The following is a 21660-nucleotide window of genomic DNA, read 5'->3' on the forward strand; positions in this document are numbered from 1 at the left end:
TAGCCACAGGTGGCTATTTAACTTAATTAAAATAAAAAGTGGAAAATTCGATCCACACGTTAATGGTTACCATATTGGACAGGACAGATATAAGACATTTTAACTGCTGCAGAAAGTTAAAATGGACACTGCTCTAACAATTGGCAGTATTTGATGCTTCGTCGTAAACAAAGTCTGTTCGTGTCCATTTTTGCTTTTAACCCAGTGTGAAGTTGTTGTCTTGGATTTCTATGAGTTCGAGGCAATGCTCTAAACACTGACATCTACCATGTGTTGTGCTGAGCTCTAAGACAGTTTGACTCAAAATACGGACTGCACCTGATGCCTGTTTGCAAACTGTTTATTACCTGCTCAGGACAATAAAGTACAGAATTGAGACTAAGATTTTAGGAAGTTTTCCAGCAAACTGGCATTGCTACAATATTTCATTGTATTTCACATAAGTACCAGTCTGCAGTCATTTGGAAATTGATTTATTTATAATTTTTTAATTTATTTTTAAAAGATTTTTAAGTAATCTCTACAACCAAGGTGGCGCTTGAACTCACAACCCCGAGATTAAGAGTCACCTGCTCTACCAACTAAGCCAGCCAGGAGACCCTGGATTGGAAATTTAAAATGTCGGTCCTTCATTATAGATGGTGAAATTGCAGCACTGCTCTATGGCACAAGAGTTGGACATGCTTCCTGCTCTCCAGACTCAGATAATGATGGGAGGGAGCCAGAGCTGACATAAGGTCTATCTGAACTGAGCAAAGACGGGCATACAGGCCTGATATACATCTGAAAACGATTCAAAAACATGTAAAGACATTCGTTCACTTGTTTATTCACCTGGCATTCACTGAGTGCCTGCTATGTGCCAAGCACTATATACTAAGCACTTGGGATACAGCAGTGAACAAGACAGACAAAGCCCTCACCCTTCTGGAGCTCACAACTAGTAAGACAGACTATACACAAGTTCACTAAATTAACTAATAAAATGATCTCAAAGAGTGCTAAGTGCTAGGAGAGAAATAAGAGGGATGGGATAGGGCGTGATTGCAAGATGGGTGCTACTGGTTTATGGGGTGGTGAGGACTCTCTATTTGAGCTGAAATCTGAGGATGGGCATGAGCCAGTCACGTACTGATTGAAGGGAACAGCATTCTGGGTAGTGGGAACAGTCAGCACAAAGGTCCTTAGGTGGGAATGAGATTGTCTTGTGTGGGTAATAAGAAGGCCAATGTAGCTGGAGTAGAGGAAACAAGGGGACAGTAGTAGTAGAAGCGGATGGGGTAGGCAAGAGCTAGACCATGTTGCTCAGTAGTCAGGATTTTATTCTAAGCTTATTGTAGTGTTCCAAGAGAGGAGCAAGGCAATAGGATTTGAGTTTGTGAAAGATCTCTCTATTGTGTGGAGGATGGACTGAAGAGAGACAAGAGGAGAATCTGGGAGACCAATCTGCTGCTGCAGACATCCAGTTGAGAGAAGATGGTGACTTGAACGAGGTGGTGGGAGCAGAAGTGTAGAGAAGTGGACAGAAGATGAATCAGATCAAGTCTCTGCTGTCCATCACCTGAAACAAAGAATTTCACTTAGGATGACTGGATGAACTTCAGGAGGCCAAAGAGGCCCCTGTAACTGTATAAAAAACTTTGTGTCTATGTGCTTACGAGGGGTGGACCTTCCATTAGGATCCAGAGGTAAAGAAGTAACACTCAATAAAGTGACAGGTATTCTTCATTCACAAGACTCAGTGTCTGAGGCCAGGGTATGAAACTCACCACCATCAGAACCACCATTAAAAGACACCTGAAGCTACAACAACAACAACAACAAGGAGGAGGAAAACGGCAAGTGTTGGCAAGGATGTGGAGAAACCGGAAGACTTATACATTACTAGTGGGGATGTAAAATGTGTAGCGGCTGTGGAAAATAGTGTTTGGTGGTTCCTCAAAAAGCTAAACATTAGAATTATCATTTTACCTAGCAATTTCACTCTTAGCTATATACCCAAAAGAACTGAAAACAGAGAGTCAGATATATCCTTTTAAGTCACTATTCATTGCAGCAGTATGCACAATGGTCAAAAGCTGGGGGCAACCCAAGTGCCCCTCAGTGGACGAACGGATAAACCAAATGTAGTTTTGGTACAACCAGCACATCATTCAGCCTTAGGGAAGTTCTGACACAGCTACAGCATGGATGAGCCTTGAAAATACTAAGGGAAGTAAGCCAGACATGAAAGGATAAATATTGTAAAGTTCAACTTATATGAAATATCTGGGATAGGCAAATTCATAGATGAGAGGTTATCAGGACTGGGGAGAGAAGAACGGGGACCTACTGCTTAATAGTTATAGAGTTCATTTGTGCTCATGAAAAGAACTCTGTATGTAAATATACAGTAGTGATGGTTGCACAACATCGTGAATGCAATGAATGCCACTGAACCGTACACTTGAAAATGGTAAAAATCACATGCACACGGGAGCAAATAGCTACCAAGGATGGGTAGTCTGGGAGAACTACATGTTTGAGGTGATGTTTAGGGAAAGTTGCCTAAAGAAGATGATCGTGAGCTGCAGGTACGAGCCAAGATTTCCACACTAGGAAAGGAGAGGAAAAGTTACTGGTAAGCTCTGGGAGGTACTTTCCAGACTCTAGAGCAACTGCCTGGGTTGTAATCTTGGCTCGGTGGCCTTGGGAACTTTCCTCTGTCTCAGTCTCCCCGTACGTAAAATGTCCACAGTAATGGTACCTTCTGCTAGGGTTGCTATGAGGATTAAACTAGGTAATGCATGTAAAAGTACTTTAATCAGTTCTCCGGACACAGTAACTGCTATATAAGTGCTAACTATTCTTATTTTTGTTTATTTTTTTTTAATGAAAATAAATGTGCATTGCGGAAAAAATCTAAGAAGAAAATAAAAATCACATAGTTCTACTGCCCAGTAGCAATCCCTGCTAACCGTTTACTGCCATTTCTTCCGCCAACTTTCCGTCCGTAAACACACGGGAACACAGCTCCGCCAGCGTACTTCCTCCGCACGTCGCACGCCGCACGCCGCGGCCGGCGCACCAAGACAAAGAAATTCACCCAAGCCCAGCGGGCTCTGGACTCCGTCACCCGAAACCACCTCCCAGATTGCCGCGTGCGCACTTGGCGCTCGAAGGAGGGAGCGCCGCGGGGCCTTCCCCCAAGCGGAAGTGATGTCAGCACATGCGCAGTGACGACGAGGAGGCAGTCCGAAAGTAAGGGCTGGCCTGCGTGAGAGCTGATTTCCGGAAGTGGGGCAACGGCAGCATGCTTGAGGAGCTGGGTTTAATCGGGACCATAGGCGAAGATGACGAAGTGCCGGGGGATCCTGAGTCTGACTCCGGGGACGAGGAGGAGGAGGAGGTATGAGTTGATCGGGGTTGGGGGCGCGGTGGCGTGCAGTCGGATTTCCGTGACTGCTTGCCTTCTCCGTGATTCCTCGGGCCCCTGCCCCTAGCTTCTCAGCATCCTCCTGCCAGGTCGGCAAGTGTCCTGGAAGGGGACCCCGAGATCTTCCTCAGTTTGGTCACCAACCGCTTTTGCTCACCTCTGCGCCTTGCCGGTAACGCGCCGTGTGGTGTTGGCGAGCTCAGTACCCCTTCACTGATGTTGAATCCAGGCTCTGTGTAATAGAGCTCCAGAGGCGAAGCCAGTCGTGGTTCCTGATCAGGGGTTCGTTCATTAAGCCAGTATTTATTGACATGGAGGCCATGGGACACCCAGGTGGAGGTGTCTGCAGGCTACACCTAGTGTTCAGCGTTCGGGACGCAGTAGTGAACAAGATGGGCAAGGACACCACTCTTCTGAAGCTTATGCCGGGTGGGAGGAGGGTTACAGACGTTAAGCAGTGTGGCAATTAAAAGAGGAACAGTGTCATGAAAAAGGTGCTCAACCTACAAAGATCCAGCCCGGGTGTTTGCCCCACTGTAGCCTCATCTGCCTACAGACACCTCCGCGCGGGTGTCCCACGGCCTCCACGAATTCAGCTTCACCAAAGCTAACTCGGGTCTCCCTCACCTTCCCAACCTGCTCCATCTCAAGCCAGAAACCTAAGCGTCATCCTTTACAGCGTCTTCCTTCTCACTCCCCTCCAGTTTCATTCAGACTAGCTCAGGAATCGCCCTTTAATTTTTCCCCCTTTCTCCTAGCCTACCCTAGCCCAAGCCACTGCCACCTTGTGCCTGGAGACCCAGCAACCTGAGGTACCTGGTCTCCAGCTCTTTCTCTCCCCCCTCCCCCATTCACTACTTAGCAGCTGGAATGATCTTTTCATTTCTTGAATGGAAAACTATCATTAAAAAGTAGTGGAGCAAATATGGCAAATGATAATACCAAAGTCAAAATATGAAGTGCTGTACAGCTATCAATAGTTCCACTATGTAATCATTATTAATAATAAACTTTAGGGTGAGAGTTCTTATGAGATTGTTTAAAGTGAAGAACAAAGGTCAGTGTAGCACTTTCTAGTTCTCAGAAGCCATAATTCAGCCAGCCTTCCTTCCTTTCCAGTTTTTAGATGAATGGGTTTTTGTGTTTCTAACTTAATTGAATTGCTGCAAGAGAAAAGCGTCTGTATGATATTGATTCTTTGAAACTTTTTGAAGATTTGCCTAAAGGCCTCCTGTGTGATCAGTTTTTGCACCTATTCCGTGTTTGTTCGGAACGCACACTCTCCAGTGGTAGATGCCGCCTTGTCTATATGTTCACAGGAATGAAGCTCATTGATTGTGCTCTTCAGATTTTCTGCACTTATTTTTTGTCTGCATGATCTGTAAGTTACTGAGAGAGCTGTGCTAAAATCTCCCATGACAACCGTAGATTCCTATTGTGTGTTCTTTCATCTCAGCGCCGTAGTCATCCTGCTTCTCCCTCTTCCCAGGGGCCCATTGTGCTGGGAAGAAAGCAGAAAGCCTTGCAGAAGAACCGCAGTGCTGATTTCAACCCTGACTTCATTTTCACTGAGAAGGAGGGGGCATATGATGGCAGCTGGGCCATGGCTGATGTCATGAGCCAGCTCAAGAAGAAGGTGAGAACGGACAGTGATAGGCAGTTCCGGGCCGTGGGCTGTTAAGGTTGGACAGTAGGTTTCAGGGTCTAACCTCTCTGCTTTTTGCCGTCTGCTTACATTCAGCAAATGCTGGAACTCTTGGAAATATGTGGTATAGTTTTGAGGGGGTGGGGAGAAGCAGGCACAAGTAACCCCGTCTTGATTAAAACCGAAGTGTAAAATGTGGCAACATAGATTCTATTACAGACTAGTTAAAACACATGAATATTTTACAGTATCAGAAATATCTTATTTCCTTCGTTAGAAGATATCCATGATGGCTTTTCCTCGAGGAGGGTGTGGCGAACTTAGATTAACTTCAGTATATATTGAGGGAGACCTTCCTGATATTATACACCTAAAATGTGAGAAAAATGTTTTAGAGGGAATCTGATTACTGGTCTAATGGTTTAGGAATACCAAATATTACGTATAAATTGCTTGACTTAAAAAAAATGAGCGTAGCTATGTTAAAATGGTCTCTTTATAGGTGTTCCCTCCTTGTTTTGAATACTAGAGAGAAACTTTTGTTACTTTAGTTTGTAACAAAGAACAGTCTGGCGTGCACCCTTGGTAGTAGTGTTTTGATCTGTCCCACAGATACTGTCATTCTGTCACTTGCCAGGTGATCTCACTGTTTAGGGTCCCTGGTTCCCCCACAGCATAGCCAAGGCTGCCACAAATGTCACTGTCATCTGCTTATTTGCCAAGATCCCATGTTTTCCTTTGAATCTGGTGAGCGAGCTAGAAGACGCATCAGCATTGTTTTCCATTCCATGGGCCTCAGAGAAGTACTGCCTGCTCAGAGCTATTTACTCCCGACTCTGTTGGTGTGGTGATAAAATAAACCCGCATTGCCTCTTCATGGTCGCCTGCACAGGATTTCTTTGTGATTTTTTTTTTCCTTTTCAGTATTTTTTCAGAGAATGCCAGAAAAATTTTCCTTTTTCAAATTAATTATGAAGTGTTTGTTCCCCTGTTCCACGTTTTGATGAAAGTTCACTCCAGGTTCACTTAACAAGTATTACGTTTGTTCCCAGGTCTGGGCATATAGACCCCATGTAATTAAAGACTTGGTCTTACAAAGCTTGCAGGCCAGCAGGGTAGAAGATAAGTAAACAAATAATTACACAGTTAATTATAGTTGTGGCAAATACTGTGGCAGTTCAGGGTGCTTTGAGCATATATGAGGGAGGCCTGCCATTACTTACCCTTTCTAAAAGTTTTAGCAGTATCCAGCATTACCGGAGTTTCCTTTGATTTCAGTATTTAATTGCTAGGCTAAATTTTGTCTGATTAGCGTGGGGAAGGGTTTTTCTAAGTAGCATTCAGATAAATAAATGTGACATCTCTTGGTAATTCTATTCTTCTAAATTGTAAACACCTTCTAAAATGTGGATGTTCTTGGTTCCAAGTAAAGGTTTTTCACACTTGACTCTTTATTTGTTACGTTGTTTGGTGGTGGTTGTGAATAATCTGCAGATTGATTAATCTGTCCAAGGACAGACAAGCCTCTTCTATATTAACGTTGGAGACCCAGCCCTCAGAGAAACCTTGCTTTGTGTCTTTCCCATATATGTCTTTCTTATTCATCTTATTTTTATCTGCAGAGGGCAGCCACTACATTAGATGAGAAGATTGAGAAAGTCCGCAAGAAAAGGAAAACAGAGGTGAGAAAGCAGAGCAGGTGCTTCTCCGTGTAAAGCCCGGAGCTTTGCCCTCCACACGACCCCACCATTTTTCTTTAAGCCTGAATTGGAGTGCGGCGGTGCACACAGGCTTCTCTGTGTGTCTGTTCTTAATAATCACTGAGAGTCCACAGAGCGCTCTGCCCAGGCCGGAGAGCATGGTAATGCTCTTCAGAGGTTCTGGATTTCCTGAAGTTTGTAGTTGCCTTGCTTCACTGTAATATTTTTTTCCAGGATAAAGAAGCCAAGTCTGCGAAGTTAGAGAAGGTGAAAGAAGCAAAGGAGGGCTCTGAACCGGAGGAGCAGGAAGACTCTGAAGGGAAAGATGAGGAAGGCCCAGAAGACGAAGACTCAGAGACGGATTACTCGTCAGCTGATGAGAACATCCTCACCAAAGCAGGTAGGCGCCACAGAGGCGCTGTAGGAAACGGGGGCAGGAAATTGGAAAGAGTCCACCTTTCCTTTGTAGGATTTCCTGTGTTCTACACAGTCACATTTAAGATCTCCAGGTCGAACTCCTTCTAGCTTCCCGTTTTTCGTGGGGTTTTGTTAGGGTGGGTGTACTTCGCCGGCAGACTGTACCCTTTTCCTCCTCCTCAGCCCCGCACAGCTGCTGGCACCTCTAAGACTCAGACTTATTTGGGGTTATAGGTCCCCCACATCCCACCGGGCCACGTAGTGGGTGCTCCATAAATATTTCTTGCAGAAGTGAGTGCTCAGGCATGATAATAGAGTGCAGTGGTTGAGAGCCTGGTCTCTGGTACTTGCCGAGTTTGCTGCACGCTGTCCTCACCGTCAAACGAGGCTAATGACAGTAGCTCCCTCAGGCTGTTGTGTGGGTTCAGTGAGGTATCCACGGAAGGCACTTAGGACAGCGGCTGGCAGATTATAGATGCTCAGTAAGTATGAACGCTGATGGTCGTTCTGTTTTTCTCCACAGACACACTCAAAGTAAAGGAGCGGAAGAAGAAGAAGAAAGGACAGGTGAGCATGAGCGTGGAAGACAGCATACAGCGTATTTTTGCAGCCTGACAGGATTTTAAGGCCAGTTAGTTTCCTCAGGCCCATTTTGCTGAATTCTCGTTCTATCTTTTGATTTCCCGGTGTAGGAAACAGGAGGATTTTTTGAAGATGCATCTCAGTATGATGAAAACCTCTCATTCCAGGACATGAACCTTTCCCGCCCTCTCCTGAAGGTAGTGGCTTCTTTCGGCAACCATGGGATTATTGCAGTCACCCTGCCCTAAACTGGGCTCTTTGCCTCCCTAAATTCTGTTGTCCACACAGCTGCCAGAGAACCCTCTTAAAAAGTTCCATGTTGGCCTATAAGGCCCTGCCCTTTTTGGTCTCCTCTGGTGAGGTCTCCTAGCACGCATTCTGCTCTGGCCACCTTGGGCTCCTCCCTGGCCCTCAAACAGGTTAGGCGTTTTCTTCCTCAGGGCCTTTGCACTTACTGTTCCCTCTGCCTGGAAGGTTTTTCCAGCGATCTGGTTGGGGTGCTCCTCGCCTCTTTCAGGGTTCTACTCAGCATCCTCTGCTCAATGGGACTTTCCCTGACCCTACTGTAAATCGTACTCGTCCCCCGCCTCCTGGACTGCTGTGGTTTTCTCCATATGGCATGTAATGGTGTTTGGTCTTTTTTCCTACCAGTCTGTAAGATTGCCAAGGGCAGGGTCTTTATTTCTTTGGTTTACTGCTATATCTCAGTGCCTTGAACAGGTCTCCGACATGGTTGGCACTCGATGAATGTTTGTAGAATGAATGACTGGGAGGGACTGAAGCAGTTACCGCCTGTGGGGAAACCTGCCTTGTTTGTTTCCTGCTGTCTTTTCTCTTCAGGCCATTACAGTCATGGGCTTCAAGCAGCCCACCCCAATCCAGAAGGCCTGCATACCTGTGGGTCTGTTGGGGAAGGATATCTGTGCCTGTGCAGCCACTGGGACAGGTAAAAAGGATAGTGACTTGGGGGGGGCGAGGAGAGGAGGAGGCAGGAGGAGGCTGTTCAACCTGCAGTAGGGGTCTAGGTTGATCTACCCCAGGGCCACTTGGCTAAATATGCAAATACACATTGTAATGCAATAACACTATAACCCTAACCCTGTTAAAAACCTCAACATACATTTTCCTATTTCTCTAAGTACTCTTCACTTTTAAAATATGGTTGTATGGTATTCTATTACATAACTGTTTCTACTCTATAATTAACTTCGTTAATATACAACATTGTGATGAACATTCTTTTCATAGAATCTTTACTCCTATGACTGGGGCTTATGTATAAATAAAAGTGACCTTCATGAGACTCCCTGAAATCTGTGACCTATAACTATCGTATTAGGGTGTCTCTGTGCTTGTGATCTCTTGTTGCTGCCATAATAGGAGTAAAGTTTTTTTTTTTTTTTAATTTAAGAGGGGCAGGGAGAGAGGGTAAAGGAGAGAGAGAATCCTCAAGCAGACTCCCCGCTGAGAGCAGAGCCCAATGCAAGGCTCTATCCCACGACCCTGAGATCACGACCTGATCCGAAATCAAGAGTCAGACACCCAACCAACTGAGCCACCCAGGTGCTGCAATAGGAATAAAGATTTTATGAAACAGACGTTCATCATGGTGTTGTAGGTCAGTACAGTTAATTATAGAAGTAGTCACATGATAGAATTATTATGCAACCATTTAAAAATAAAGAAACAGGAAATACATTTTTTTTTTTTTAAGTGATCTCTACATCCAGTGTGGGGCTCAAACCTGTCACCCCAAGATCAAGAGCTGTATGTTCTAGCAACTCAGCCAGCCACGTGCCCCTGTTATGCTTTTTTTGAAAGGGGATTACTGAACAGAATATATAGTGTTATTGCATTAAATTTTTTATTTTTATATTTTTGTCCATTAAGAAAAATATTGGCAATCTCGATAACATTATGTTAATGTTTATCTCTGGTTGGCAGAGTTGTGGGTGATTTTTATTATTTTCATATTTTTTTGTACTTCTCAGATTTTTTACATTGACCCTGTGGTTTAAAACCAGAAAAAAAGCTTATTAAAAAAAAAGTTGCTTAATTTCCGCCTGAGCAGATAGGTAGGTTTTCTGGGCTCAGGTGAAAATCTGAACCTTGAAGGGACTGAAGCTCGTCTCACTGTTTTCTGCTGCCTTCTTCTCCAGGTAAAACCGCTGCTTTCGCCCTGCCCGTCCTGGAGCGTCTGATCTACAAACCCCGCCAGGCTCCGGTCACACGCGTGCTCGTGCTGGTTCCCACCCGAGAGCTGGGCATCCAGGTGCACTCCGTCACCAAGCAGCTGGCTCAGTTCTGCAACATCACCACCTGCCTGGCCGTGGGTGAGTGTCTGACGCCCCTGAGAGACTGTGAAGTGGGGCGGGGGGGCCCACCATCTGAGGATGACGGGTACCAGGAAGGCCTTCCTATGATTAAACCCACTTGAAAAACCAGATGAGGTGTTTTCAGAGTAGAGAGTTGGGGGGAGGGGAGAGGGTTTCACTGAGATTTCACCAGCCTTAAAAAATGAAACTTCAGAATTCAGGGCAAAAAAATTTTCTTGGGACTGAACAAATTTAGGATGTAATTTCTTCCTTCTATGAATAAAGAATCAAATATTTGGGGCAGATTTTTTCTGATGATGTTCTATGGTACTGTTCACCAACCTTCACGTGACCCTCCCTCTGCAGTGGGAAGGCAAAGGTGATGGAGAAATCATTTGCTTTCGCAGCTGCTTCTGTCAGTCCTTGGGTGTTTGAGTCCTTCTATTCTGAAGTGCCTTCATGTCATCATCTTTTTTCACACTTAGCACAGTTGTAATGAAATAATCTGTTTCTCCCAACATCTTGTAAAATCCACACAAGCGGGGCCTTAGTCAGTCTCGTTCTCTGCTGTTTCCCCTGCATCTGGCACGGGACGTGGCAGGTGGCAGGGCCCGGTCCATGCTGTTGAACAACTGACTGACTCGGCCACCTGGCGGGGCTCTTCTCTGCAGGAGGCCTGGACGTGAAGTCTCAGGAAGCAGCTCTGAGGGCAGCGCCTGACATCCTCATCGCCACCCCAGGCCGGCTCATCGATCACCTCCACAACTGCCCTTCCTTCCACCTGAGCAGCATTGAGGTGCTCATCCTGGATGAGGCTGACAGGTACATCTGAAACGGTGGGGCCCCAAGTGCTCCGGGGTCCTGGGGGCCGCACCCCAGAAGAGAACCTGCCTCTGCATGATTCTTCATGGATCTTGCCATAGCCATGCGTGCGATGCCAATTCAGCTGCTCACATGTGGACATCTGTTCATTGTTCGTCTCGATTATCCTGCTTTTTTTCTCTCTAATGGGACGGTTAAGAGGGAGGGTAGATCAAATTCTGGTTCTACCGTTTCCTAACAGAGATTTGGAAATATTATTTAGGTTCTTTTTTTTTTTTAAGATTTTTAAAATTTTTAAGTAATCCCTATACTCAACATGGAACTCGAACTCACAACCCTGACATCAAGAGTATCCTGCTCCACCGGCTGAGCCAGGCAGGCGCCCCTGTTATGTGGATTCTAAAGCAAATCTCTTGTTTGTAAGTGAGGGGTAAGAATAATACCCCCTCATGGTGTTGAGGATTCAAGGAGTAATACAGGTAGAGTGCCAGTGCACGGTGAGGATTGAACAGCCTCTGTTACTGTGGTAGGGGACCCCCTCCCCCCCTTTCTCTCATATGGGTCCCATCTGCTCACCTCTTTCCTTCATGACCGAACAGAATGAACCTCAGTGAACTGGACTCGTGATCAAAGTGGAGGTAGGGGAAGGAGGCCACAAATAACCCCAAAGCCTGTGCAGGTTTACTCTCCAATTAAAGCATCTCCACACTAAACAGGTCTGGAGCCGGGCTTCGGACCCCGTACGCCCCTCCCTCTTCCCACGTCCGTGCATGGCAGCTCCGTCCTCCCAGTGGGTCAGGCCAGAATCCTTTGCATCACTCTTGTGGCCTCATCTCCCACCACACAGCGTCCATTGGGAAGTCCTGTCAGCACAGCCCCACGTCAGGGCTTCTGCGCTTGCTGTCCCCTCAGTTTGGAATGACCTGTACCTCCTCAGGTTCTGCTCCAGTTGTCACTTACCCGAAGCACCTTTGCTGACCACTGTCTGAACAGTTCCTGCTTCCCGTCCTCTGAGGTGCTGTGCCTCTCCAGCCTCCCACATTGTCGCCTGAGTGCCTGTGTGGTGGTTGTGACCTCCTCTCCCCTGGACCATATTGTGAAGGGCCGGCTTCGTGGTGCTTGCTGCTCTGTGCCCAGGGTTGTGTCTGGTATCTAGCAGGTGCTCAGTAAGTGTTTGTTGAATAACCGATTGGATCCCCCAGAGCAAATGAACCATTCTTGAGTCATGAGGGAGGTAAAGGAGATCTTCCTGAGCAAAGGGAATGTAATCTGATCACAGTTTTAAAGGGGAAGAAAATTGTATTCTTAAAAAATGTTAAAGTCTCAGAAGACCAAGAAAGGCTGCATGTTTCCTATTAAAGAGATCAAGGACCATGACAACTCAATGTGGTACGTGATGCTCGACTGGAGCCTGAACTGGGGGAAGAACTGTGAAGGATTGAGTCAGCTGAACAAATTGGAGTCAAAGTAATCCTACTGATTAATATTATCTACAAAGAGAAGAAGGTTCCTTTACAGCAAAGAGAACTGGCCGATGCCACGTCAACCATGTGATCAAACTCACGTCAGTGGTACTGGAGCAAACGGACGGTCTGTGTCTCTCGATGTTGAGGGAAGTGCACAGCCGCGCCGCTGTACCTTCTCGCTGCGATGAGTTAACCGAATCCAGTCACTGGGAACTGAGCAGACAAAGACAGAATGTGAAAGCTTAAGGAGACTTCTCTAGATTAAGGGAGACTAAAGAAACATGACAACCAATGCAACATAGGAACTTTGGTTTCCTGGATTAAAAAAATAAAAAGATCGCTATAAAATGACATTTTGGGGACAGTTAGGGATATTTGAATTTGGACTGTACTTCAGGTATTATTCAAACACTTAAATGTTTGGGGTGTGACAATGACATGATGGCTGTATAGGGAGAAGGTCCTTTCTTAGGGAACGTGTGCTGAGATCGTTAGGGGGAAGGTGTTGTGATGTCTGCCACTTACTTATATACAGTTCAGCAAAAAGAAAAAAGGAGATAAAACAAATGTGGCCAAATGCTAGTTCTTGATAAATCTTAGTGGAAGGGTAACCTAACAATATTAATACATGGGTAAATAAATGAGCCTGAAGCATAACCAGTTACAACATCAGAACATCAGCTTGTCCGATGTTTTCTGTCCGTCATTGTGACAGATGCAAACTCAGTCCATTTCTCTTGATTCCTTCTCCCTCTTCATCAGGATGTTGGACGAGTACTTCGAGGAGCAGATGAAGGAGATCATCCGGATGTGTTCCCACCACCGCCAGACCATGCTCTTCTCAGCCACCATGACAGATGAGGTGGGCCATAGGAATTCTGCTTGGCTGGGTGAATGGACGGATGCAGAGGACCCAGGCTGGACTGCAGGGGGTGGCCTGGGGCAAGTGTGGCTTGCCTCCACCTCTACTCCCACCCCCTACCCCCTGCCTCCTGGCAGGCCAGTGAGCATCCCTGTGTTTGTCCTGGGCAGGTAAAAGATCTGGCTTCTGTTTCCTTGAAGAATCCTGTCCGAATATTTGTCAACAGCAACACGGACGTGGCCCCCTTCCTGCGGCAGGAGTTCATCCGGATCCGGCCGAATCGGGAAGGCGACCGGGAAGCCATTGTGGCAGGTGAAAGCCCAGGGAGGGACTGGACAGGGGGGTGCTGGACTCCCTTGGCCTTCTGGGTGGCACACTCAAGCGGCTGGGTGTTGCCTGGCACCTGCTCTGATGGACTTCCCTGACCTGCTGTGTGGTACTGCCGTTAATGTGCTCTGCCACTTTGGCCATGGGTCCTTCCTCCCTTTCTTCTGTCATCTCACCTCCCTTCCACTGTCCAGTCCTCCTTAGGTCCTACTGAACACCCAACTACTTCCTCCACAACTGCCCCTCTGGCCCTTGTTTCAAGCTGCTGACTCTTTCCTGAATTGTTGCAGTGGCCTTGGACTTGGCTCCTACTCCCACTCTTGTCCCTTGCTGACCCATTCTCCACACTGCAGATCATTTAAAATGATCATTTACAAGCGAACATTCACCCATGTTTCCTCCCTATTTACAACTGTCGGGTGTCTCCCGTTGCTCTCAGACCACAGTCTACACTCCTTAGTGAGTCCGGTACAGCCCTCTGGGACTTGGCCCCTGCCTGCCTGGATGCCCAGCCACACTCTTGCTTTCGTTCTCTCAAAGCCACCAAGCTTGTCCTTCCTTGCGGCCTTCACATTTGCTCCTTCCTCTGGCTGGAATCTTCCCCCAAATCTTGTGAACAAGCCTGCCCTGTCATTCAGCCTAACATCACCTCTTAAGAGAGGCCAGCCCTAAAGCTGTGTCCCCATCTTTCCTTCATTCTCTCACAGCATTTGTCACCTTTGGGAATTGGGAATTGGCCTCTCTTCTGTGCCCTGGAATGTGAGCCTCACAAGGCAGGGACCTTGCCTCTCTCCCCCGGTGCCAGCCACAGCAGCCACTTCACAGGTGTGGAGGGTGTATGTATTGGAAGTGGCTTCCAGCTCACTCCTCTCTCCCCCCAGCTCTGCTGACAAGAACCTTCACTGACCATGTGATGCTGTTCACCCAGACCAAGAAGCAGGCCCACCGCATGCACATCCTTCTGGGGCTCATGGGGCTGCAGGTGGGCGAGCTCCACGGCAACCTGTCACAGACGCAGCGGCTGGAAGCCCTCCGGTAAGCTTTGGGAGGCTCAGGCTCCCACCCATCCTTCAGAGAGGGCTCTCCTCATAGAGACAGAGAAAATAACCACCCAGAGGTCACGTTAGAGAGATTGCAGGGGATGCAGATGGCACAGTTCCCCACTTTCAAGATTTTAGTCCAGCTGCTGTAAGGTTATGTCTTAGATACATTCGGAACTCCTCGTAGTCTTGCAGAAGCCCCAGGGCTCGAGTGTTGGAGCTGCTGAGTGGGGCCACAGCAGGAAATCCTGACTTGGGAAGGCACAGCACATGTCCTGTGTTCTGTAGCTTTTCCAGAGCAGTGGGCATACCTAGGTCTGATAGAACGAGATTTGAAATCAAAGCCAGCCACCATTTCCTAAGGATGTACTTTGCCATGTCCTGTGTTTTCCATGTATTTTTTGTTGTTAATTCTCGTAGAATGGAGTCATGCTTGTAGGCCAGGCGGGACCCTTTAGAATTCATCTGTCTGCATTTATCATAGGCAGCTGAAAGGTATTTTCTTAAAGAAAGGCTGCTTTGAATGCTGAGACATTTGCATACGCTACTTCTACAGTCTAGCTCTGTGGTTCCCGAACTTTCGTATTTGTAGGAGTTGGGGCTTAAGGTGGTATAAACCAAACTGTGTTTGTTCTACGTCACAGGATGTTTACGTTGTCGCGTATTAGACGGTCTGACGTTTAGGATCTCTCTTAGATTATCACTGACAATCTGTACTCTCCTGGTTGAATTCAAAAGGATTTGTGTTCTCTCTTCTGGCTCAGGCTCCTGTGGAGCATTTTCGGGGTTGAGTATCTAGGTGAACATCTGTTTGTGGCTATTTCCAGGCGCTTTAAGGACGAACAGATCGACATCCTTGTGGCCACAGATGTGGCAGCTCGTGGCCTTGACATCGAGGGTGTTAAAACGGTGAGTAGCCCCCATCTTCCTTGAACTTTTGGTGGGAGTCTTTTTGCCTCCTTGTGTCCTCTCTCCAACTCCCAGGTCTGACTTTGACCTTCCAGGTAATTAACTTCACGATGCCCAACACCATCAAGCATTACGTGCACCGGGTGGGACGAACAGCACGGGCGGGTAGGGCTGGGCGCTCAGTGTCTCTGGTGGGAGAAGAAGAGCGGAAGATGCTAAAGGAGATCGTGAAAGCCGCCAAGGCCCCCGTGAAGGCCCGGGTACTTCCCCAAGGTGAGTGGGCACTACTGCAGCAGCTCACGGCGGTTGGGGTGGACAGGGAGGGTCCTAGACCAGACTCTGTGGGACAGAGCCAGGAGTAGGGGGTCATAGGTGAGAGTAGTCAGGAGCCGGATTTGGACTCCAGTCCTGCAGCTTCCTTGCTGAGTGACCCTGGACCGGTCTCACCTTGCCCTCTGTGTCTCTCTCTGTGTGAAAGGGAATGAGACAGACTTACGCCTCGACTGCCCCACTCATAGGTTACTTTCCAACCTTTGGGAAGAGAAGCCTCCTTCTTGGGGCAAAAGCCCTATTAATCACCGCGCCCCCCCCCCCTTCCTTTTGGTGGGGGAAAGAGGTCAGCACTTACTTGTTCTAGATGTCTTTCATTCATTTCCTTCTCATCTGTAGGGTCACATCCTTTGTTTTTTAAATTTATAAAAATAATATATATTCAGTGTTAGAAATTAGCAAATAAAAGCCAAAGTGTAATTGCTTGTGGAAGGGCTCCCCACTGTTAGCATTTAGGCACATATCCTTTGAGACCTTTATTCCATTCATACGTGTCTTTTTTTCTTTCTTTTTTTTTTTCAGTTTCACTTAATTCATTCCCTCTAGCAGTTATGGAGTACTACCAAGTGCCCGGTGCTGTTTATTCTATCCTAGGTATTAGGGATATAGCAGGAAACAAAACAGCTGATACTCTGGTGGGGAAAAGACAATAAATAATAAGAGTAGATGTGATCCAGAATGACAGGAGGAGAGATGCTGCTTTCGAAAGCTGTTTAGGAAAGGCATCTGAACAGATGGCATTTGAGCTGAGTCCTAGATAAGAATGAGGCAGCTGTGAGTGGTCTGCGGACAGTGTGCCAAGCAGAGAAAACCAGGGCAAAACCTCTGAGGCAGGAACAGACGTGGTGTGAGTCAGAGTCAAGGAAGAGCCAGAGAGGGCCTAGGGCACGGTGAACAAGGGCAGAGATAGAAGCTCCGAGGGCAGGGACCACATGTAGGAGTTTGGAATTTATTCCAAGAGCAACAGGCTCTTTGGGGGGTGGGATGGGGGTGTGTGTTGTGAAGCAGAGAAGTCACCCATAAGAAACCCCAATTCTCTTTTGTCACTAAACGCACATCTGTATTATTTTCATCAGTTACACAGTATTTATCCTTACTTAAAAATTTTTGTTGTTCTCTTCCCTTTGAGATGTCATTCTCAAATTCCGGGATAAGATTGAGAAGATGGAGAAGGACGTGTATGCAGTTCTGCAGCTAGAGGCCGAGGAGAAAGAGCTGCAGCAGTCGGAAGCCCAGGTGGGGCTGCGCGGAGGGTGGGGGGCCTGCAGGGCTGGGCGGGAAGCAGGCTGTGGCAGCCTCTGCTGGTCCTGCCCTGACGAAACGCGGTGTCGGCCAGACGTGTGCCTTCCTGCAGCTGCCGTTCTACATATTATCAGACAGAGCTGTCATGGCAGCCATCCTTTTGCTCTCTCCACAGATCAACACAGCAAAGCGGCTCCTGGAGAAGGGGAAGGAGGCATCAAACCACGAGCCTGAGAGAAGCTGGTTCCAGACCAAGGAAGAGAGGAAGAAGGAAAAAAGTATGTTGGAGAGGTCCCTCAAAAAGCTGAACACAGAATTCTCCTAGAACTCAGCAAGGCCACTGCTAGGTCTATTCCCAGAAGAACTGAGAACAGGACTCAGAGGCACACTGTATGCCAGTGTCCACTGAAGCATTATTCACAGTAGCCAAGGGCTAGAGGCGACCTGTGTCTGTCAGCAGATGAACAGTTACGCGAAACGGGGTATGCGTGTACGATAGAATATGGTTTAGCCGTAATGAAGTTGGTACGCGCTGCAAGGGTGAACCTAAGTGACATGATCCAGACGCAGAAGGACAAATGGTTAATGATTCTTCTTATGTGAGGTAAATCCTTCGATGCAGAAAGTAGAAGAGAGATTACAGGGGTTGTGGGGAGGGAGTTATGAATGGTTACAGAGCTTCTGTTTGGGGATGATGAAAAAGTTACAGAAAGAGGTCATGGTGACAGTTGTGCAATACTGTGCATGTAATCAATGCCACTGAATTGTGTACTTCAGAATGGGTGAGGGGCGCCTGCGTGGTGCAGTTGTCTGACTGGGGTAAGTGTCCGACGGGGTTTCGGCTCAGGTCATGATCTCAGGGTCATGGGATCAAGCCCTGTGTCGGGCTCCACGCTTAGCACAGAATCTGCTTAAGACTCTCTCCCTCTCCCTCTCTTCCTGCTCACTCTCTCTCTCTCTCAAATATTAAAAAAAAAAAAAAAATGGGTAAAATGGCAAATTTTATGTTCTATCTATTTTGCCACAATTTAAAAAGAACTAAGTCAGGAAGATTTTTATATGTATTCCCTGCCCTCCCTACCCCCTTTTTATCAAACAAATTCACATTTTTCTATACTTTGTTTTTTCAAGTTAATTTTGTAGCTTAGATTTTATCCAAGCACATACATAGCTGCCTTTTTTTTTTTTTTTTTAAATGGCTGCATGGTCTTCCATCATGTGGGTAGATTATAATTTATTTAATTAATTCCCTGTTGAGGGACATTGAGGTTGTTTATAATCTTTTCTTTTCTAACCATGCAGTGAGTTAACTGTACAAACGCCCCTTCACAATTAAACACGTGTATTTGATTTGCAGGATACATCCCCGAAAGTGAAATTGTAGGCCGGAGGATATGTGCATTTATTATTTTGTTAGGGATTGCAGAATTACCCTCCAAAGAGGTTGTACCAGCAATTTAAGAAATACTGCTTATGTCTGATGGGACAAAAAGGGTGCATGCATGTTAAATTTCTGTGTTAAACATAGATACAACTATATGGCAGGAAGGTCTGGGAGTATAAGTGAACCAAATCATCCTTCACAACACGAGGTAGATAACGAACGTCTCAAGTGGATTAATGGAGAAATAGTGGAAGAAGCGTGTTAGTGAGATGGAGGTGACCACCAGCAGAGAATGTGATTTGCTGCTTCTCATTTTGAACTTTTATGTACCAATTTAAAATGTGTACTTTTAAAAAAATATGTAAAATGGTACCTGAAATCGTGTACTCTCTCCTCATCCTAGTTGCCAAGGCTCTGCAGGTGTTTGACTTGGCCTTAAGAGGAAAGAAGAAGAGAAAGAAGTTTATGAAGGATGCCAAGAAAAAGGGGGAGATGACAGTAAGTGGCGGGGTCCCTGCTCAGTGGCATGGGTCAGGGCTTCCTGGTCTGTTCTGTACTCACATCATTCTTCCTTCCAGGCAGAGGAAAGGTCCCAGTTTGAAATCCTCAAGGCACAGATGTTTGCTGAGCGGCTGGCCAAGAGGAATCGCAGAGCCAAGAGGGCTCGAGCAATGCCTGAGGAGGAGCCAGCAAGAGGCCCTGGTAGGCAGATGGGGAGCCCACAGGAGCTGGTAGGAAGGTTCTCCCTGAAACTTGTGCTTCTGATCAGGGAGAAAATTGGAGGGATAATAAGAGCCCATATTTTTTGAGTAATGTGTGTACCAGTATGTACAGTTATTTTTGGGTTCTCAAGTGGTGAAGTGACCCCATGGTTAATGGGGAGAGCTAGGATCTGAACCCAGGCCTTTCTGACTCGAGCTTAAGTCCTTACAAACTGCCCCTTGGAGGAGCAGGTCAGAGTAAAAAGAAGTGAAGTCAGTCTTCAGCCCATTTCACATTTCAGTGGTTCTTTTCACTTTGGGACTGTGCAGTCATCCTTCGGAGTGGTTCATCACACCTGCCACTTCTGAATTCTTCATCCCTTTTCTGCTGGGATCCAATGATCCAATGTCTTGTTGCCATGTCAGTAAATCATCTGGTCAGAGCATCCACTGAACTTGGAACCATTACTCCGAGTGTAAGGATAGGATTTAGGAGCTTGGGCCAAAGAGGATATATCTAACCCATTCTTTCTGTGCACAGCCAAGAAACAAAAGCAGATGAAGAAATCTGTATTTGATGAAGAACTTACCAACACAAGCAAGAAGGCCCTGAAACAGTATCGAGCCGGGTAGAGTTTTAAGTCATCATGGGACTCTTTGTATTTTAATCGAAGCTATACACCTTCTCCCTCCTGTCCTCCCCAATTCCCATATACTTGTAGCTTTATAATATATAATTTTAAGGGTTCCTGTCTAAACCACCCCCCTGCCCCCAGTTAAGCCCATCTCTGGATCCCAGGGTGAAAACAGGAGGAAAGTGTTAAGGCCCTCCTGCCTTCGGAGGTGAAAATTTCTGGTTCAGAAGTAGACTTTTCTCTCAGGAGAGCTAGAAAGGCAAAGAATCCTGGTTTGCTCTTAGGAATGTGTTATACCCCCCCCCCACCCCCACTCCAATATCCCTTGGACTGGGGTTGGATTGGGAATGGATGAAGCTTCTGGTCTTTTTTTTAAAGCTGGGCCCTGACTTCCACAGTCCCATATTATCAGGTGGAAACACCCGGTTTAGAACCTCAGGCCCCGAAAACGGTGCCTCGGTGATGCTACTGCTTCATGTGGGAGCTGGGTGGGGGCGGCAGTGAGACATTGTCCGTCTGTCCAGCTTCGTTTCAGCATCTCATCTTCTCACTTGCAGCCCCTCCTTTGAAGAAAGGAAAAAGTTGGGCTTGCCCCACCAGAGGCGAGGAGGAAACTTTAAGTCTAAATCCAGGTAATGTTTGCCGTTACGGAGGGCCAGAGGTTGTGCCTGTTTGGGATTGGACCTTTGATGGGAAAGCTCCTCCTTCCTCTTTCTGGCTTTGGAAGTTGGCCTTTACTCTGCGGATTTTCTTCATAGGTACAAGAGGAAGAAGTAGCTGTGTTGGCCTGAAGTTCATGGGGCAGCTCTTAGATCCCTTCCTTGTGGGAAGTCATCCTGGTTTGGTCTCTTCTCTCCATTTGTAAAAAAAAATTTTTTTTAAATGTAAAGTCTGTGTCATTTGTACATTAAAAAAAAGAACATAAGATCAGGGGATGGTGGTGGCATGCAGACTTATTTCCTAAGCATCCCTGTGAGTCAGCCAAGGCTCTTCTTGCTGATTAAGTTTCACATAAAGTTAAATGGGGGGTGCCTGGCTGGCTTGGAGGAGTGTACGACTCTTACCTTGGGGTTGTGAGTTTGAGCCCTGTGTAGGGTGTAGAGATTACTTAAATAAAACTTAAGAAAAAAAACCCCAAAACAAATGGAAGTATATTTTGGGAGGGAGAATAAACCAATCTGAATTGTGTATTTTATTCCTCTGTTCATCCCTCAGCATAGTCTACCCCATTTACTTCCTTTTTTTTTTTTTTAAGATTTTATTTATTTATGTGACAGACAGCCAGCGAGAGAGGGAACACAGCAGGGGAGAGGGAGAGGAAGAAGCAGGCTCCCAGCCGAGGAGCCTGATGTGGGGCTCGATCCCAGAACACCGGGATCACGCACTGAGCTGAAGGCAGACGCTTAACGACTGCACTACCCAGGCGCCCCTACCCCATCTACTTCCAATCCATCTTTACGCTTGTAGAGGACCTGGATGTGGAGGAAATTCTTCCTAGAAGTTCTCTTGATGTCTGTCCTAGAACTAAAAGCAGTAATCCACCGAGCATCAGCCATATACCAGACATTCTGTGTACCGAGCACGGTCTCATTAAATTCACTACACCCTGTGGGAGAAGTAGTCATCCCTCTTTTGCACATAGAGGGGAGTAGCTTTCCAAAGTTACACTGGGAGTTCAGGTTTTGAAACTAGGGTCTCCCTGAACCCACACTCTAACTGTGCTGTGGAAATGCTGCTGGAGAGAAAGAAGCTCAAAGGGGACAGAAGGGATCCCAGATAAATTAGCTCCTTGTTGCAAAAAACAGCTTTTACCCTTTAGAGTGGTGGTTCTCATCCTTTCTGAATCCTAGGTTCCTTTGCCAACTAGA

General features: G+C 46.7%; 1 protein-coding gene across 2 annotated transcripts; it reads left to right on the top strand.

Annotated features, from left to right (window-relative positions):
* The first annotated feature begins 3222 nt into the window (after window positions 1–3222).
* DDX27 (DEAD-box helicase 27) lies at window positions 3223–20980 on the top strand. Of its 2 annotated transcripts, none has more exons than XM_008698024.2 (21): window positions 3223–3388; window positions 4905–5051; window positions 6683–6742; window positions 6995–7160; window positions 7701–7744; window positions 7870–7956; window positions 8600–8705; window positions 9919–10092; window positions 10746–10896; window positions 13125–13224; window positions 13395–13536; window positions 14433–14586; window positions 15419–15500; window positions 15596–15773; window positions 16960–17066; window positions 17248–17350; window positions 18860–18954; window positions 19035–19158; window positions 19699–19786; window positions 20350–20424; window positions 20551–20980. In XM_008698024.2, the coding sequence occupies exons 1-21, from the start codon at window positions 3293–3295 to the stop codon at window positions 20567–20569; spliced, it is 2298 nt and encodes a 765-aa protein (XP_008696246.1). In that variant the 5' UTR covers window positions 3223–3292; the 3' UTR covers window positions 20570–20980. The 2 variants fall into 2 exon arrangements, with proteins under 2 accessions (XP_008696246.1, XP_040494384.1); XM_040638450.1 differs by having other exon boundaries at window positions 3223–3385.
* Window positions 20981–21660: the final 680 nt, after the last annotated feature.

The sequence above is a fragment of the Ursus maritimus genome, unplaced genomic scaffold (assembly GCF_017311325.1).
Source record: "Ursus maritimus isolate PB19 unplaced genomic scaffold, ASM1731132v1 scaffold_22, whole genome shotgun sequence".
Lineage (NCBI taxonomy): Eukaryota > Metazoa > Chordata > Mammalia > Carnivora > Ursidae > Ursus > Ursus maritimus.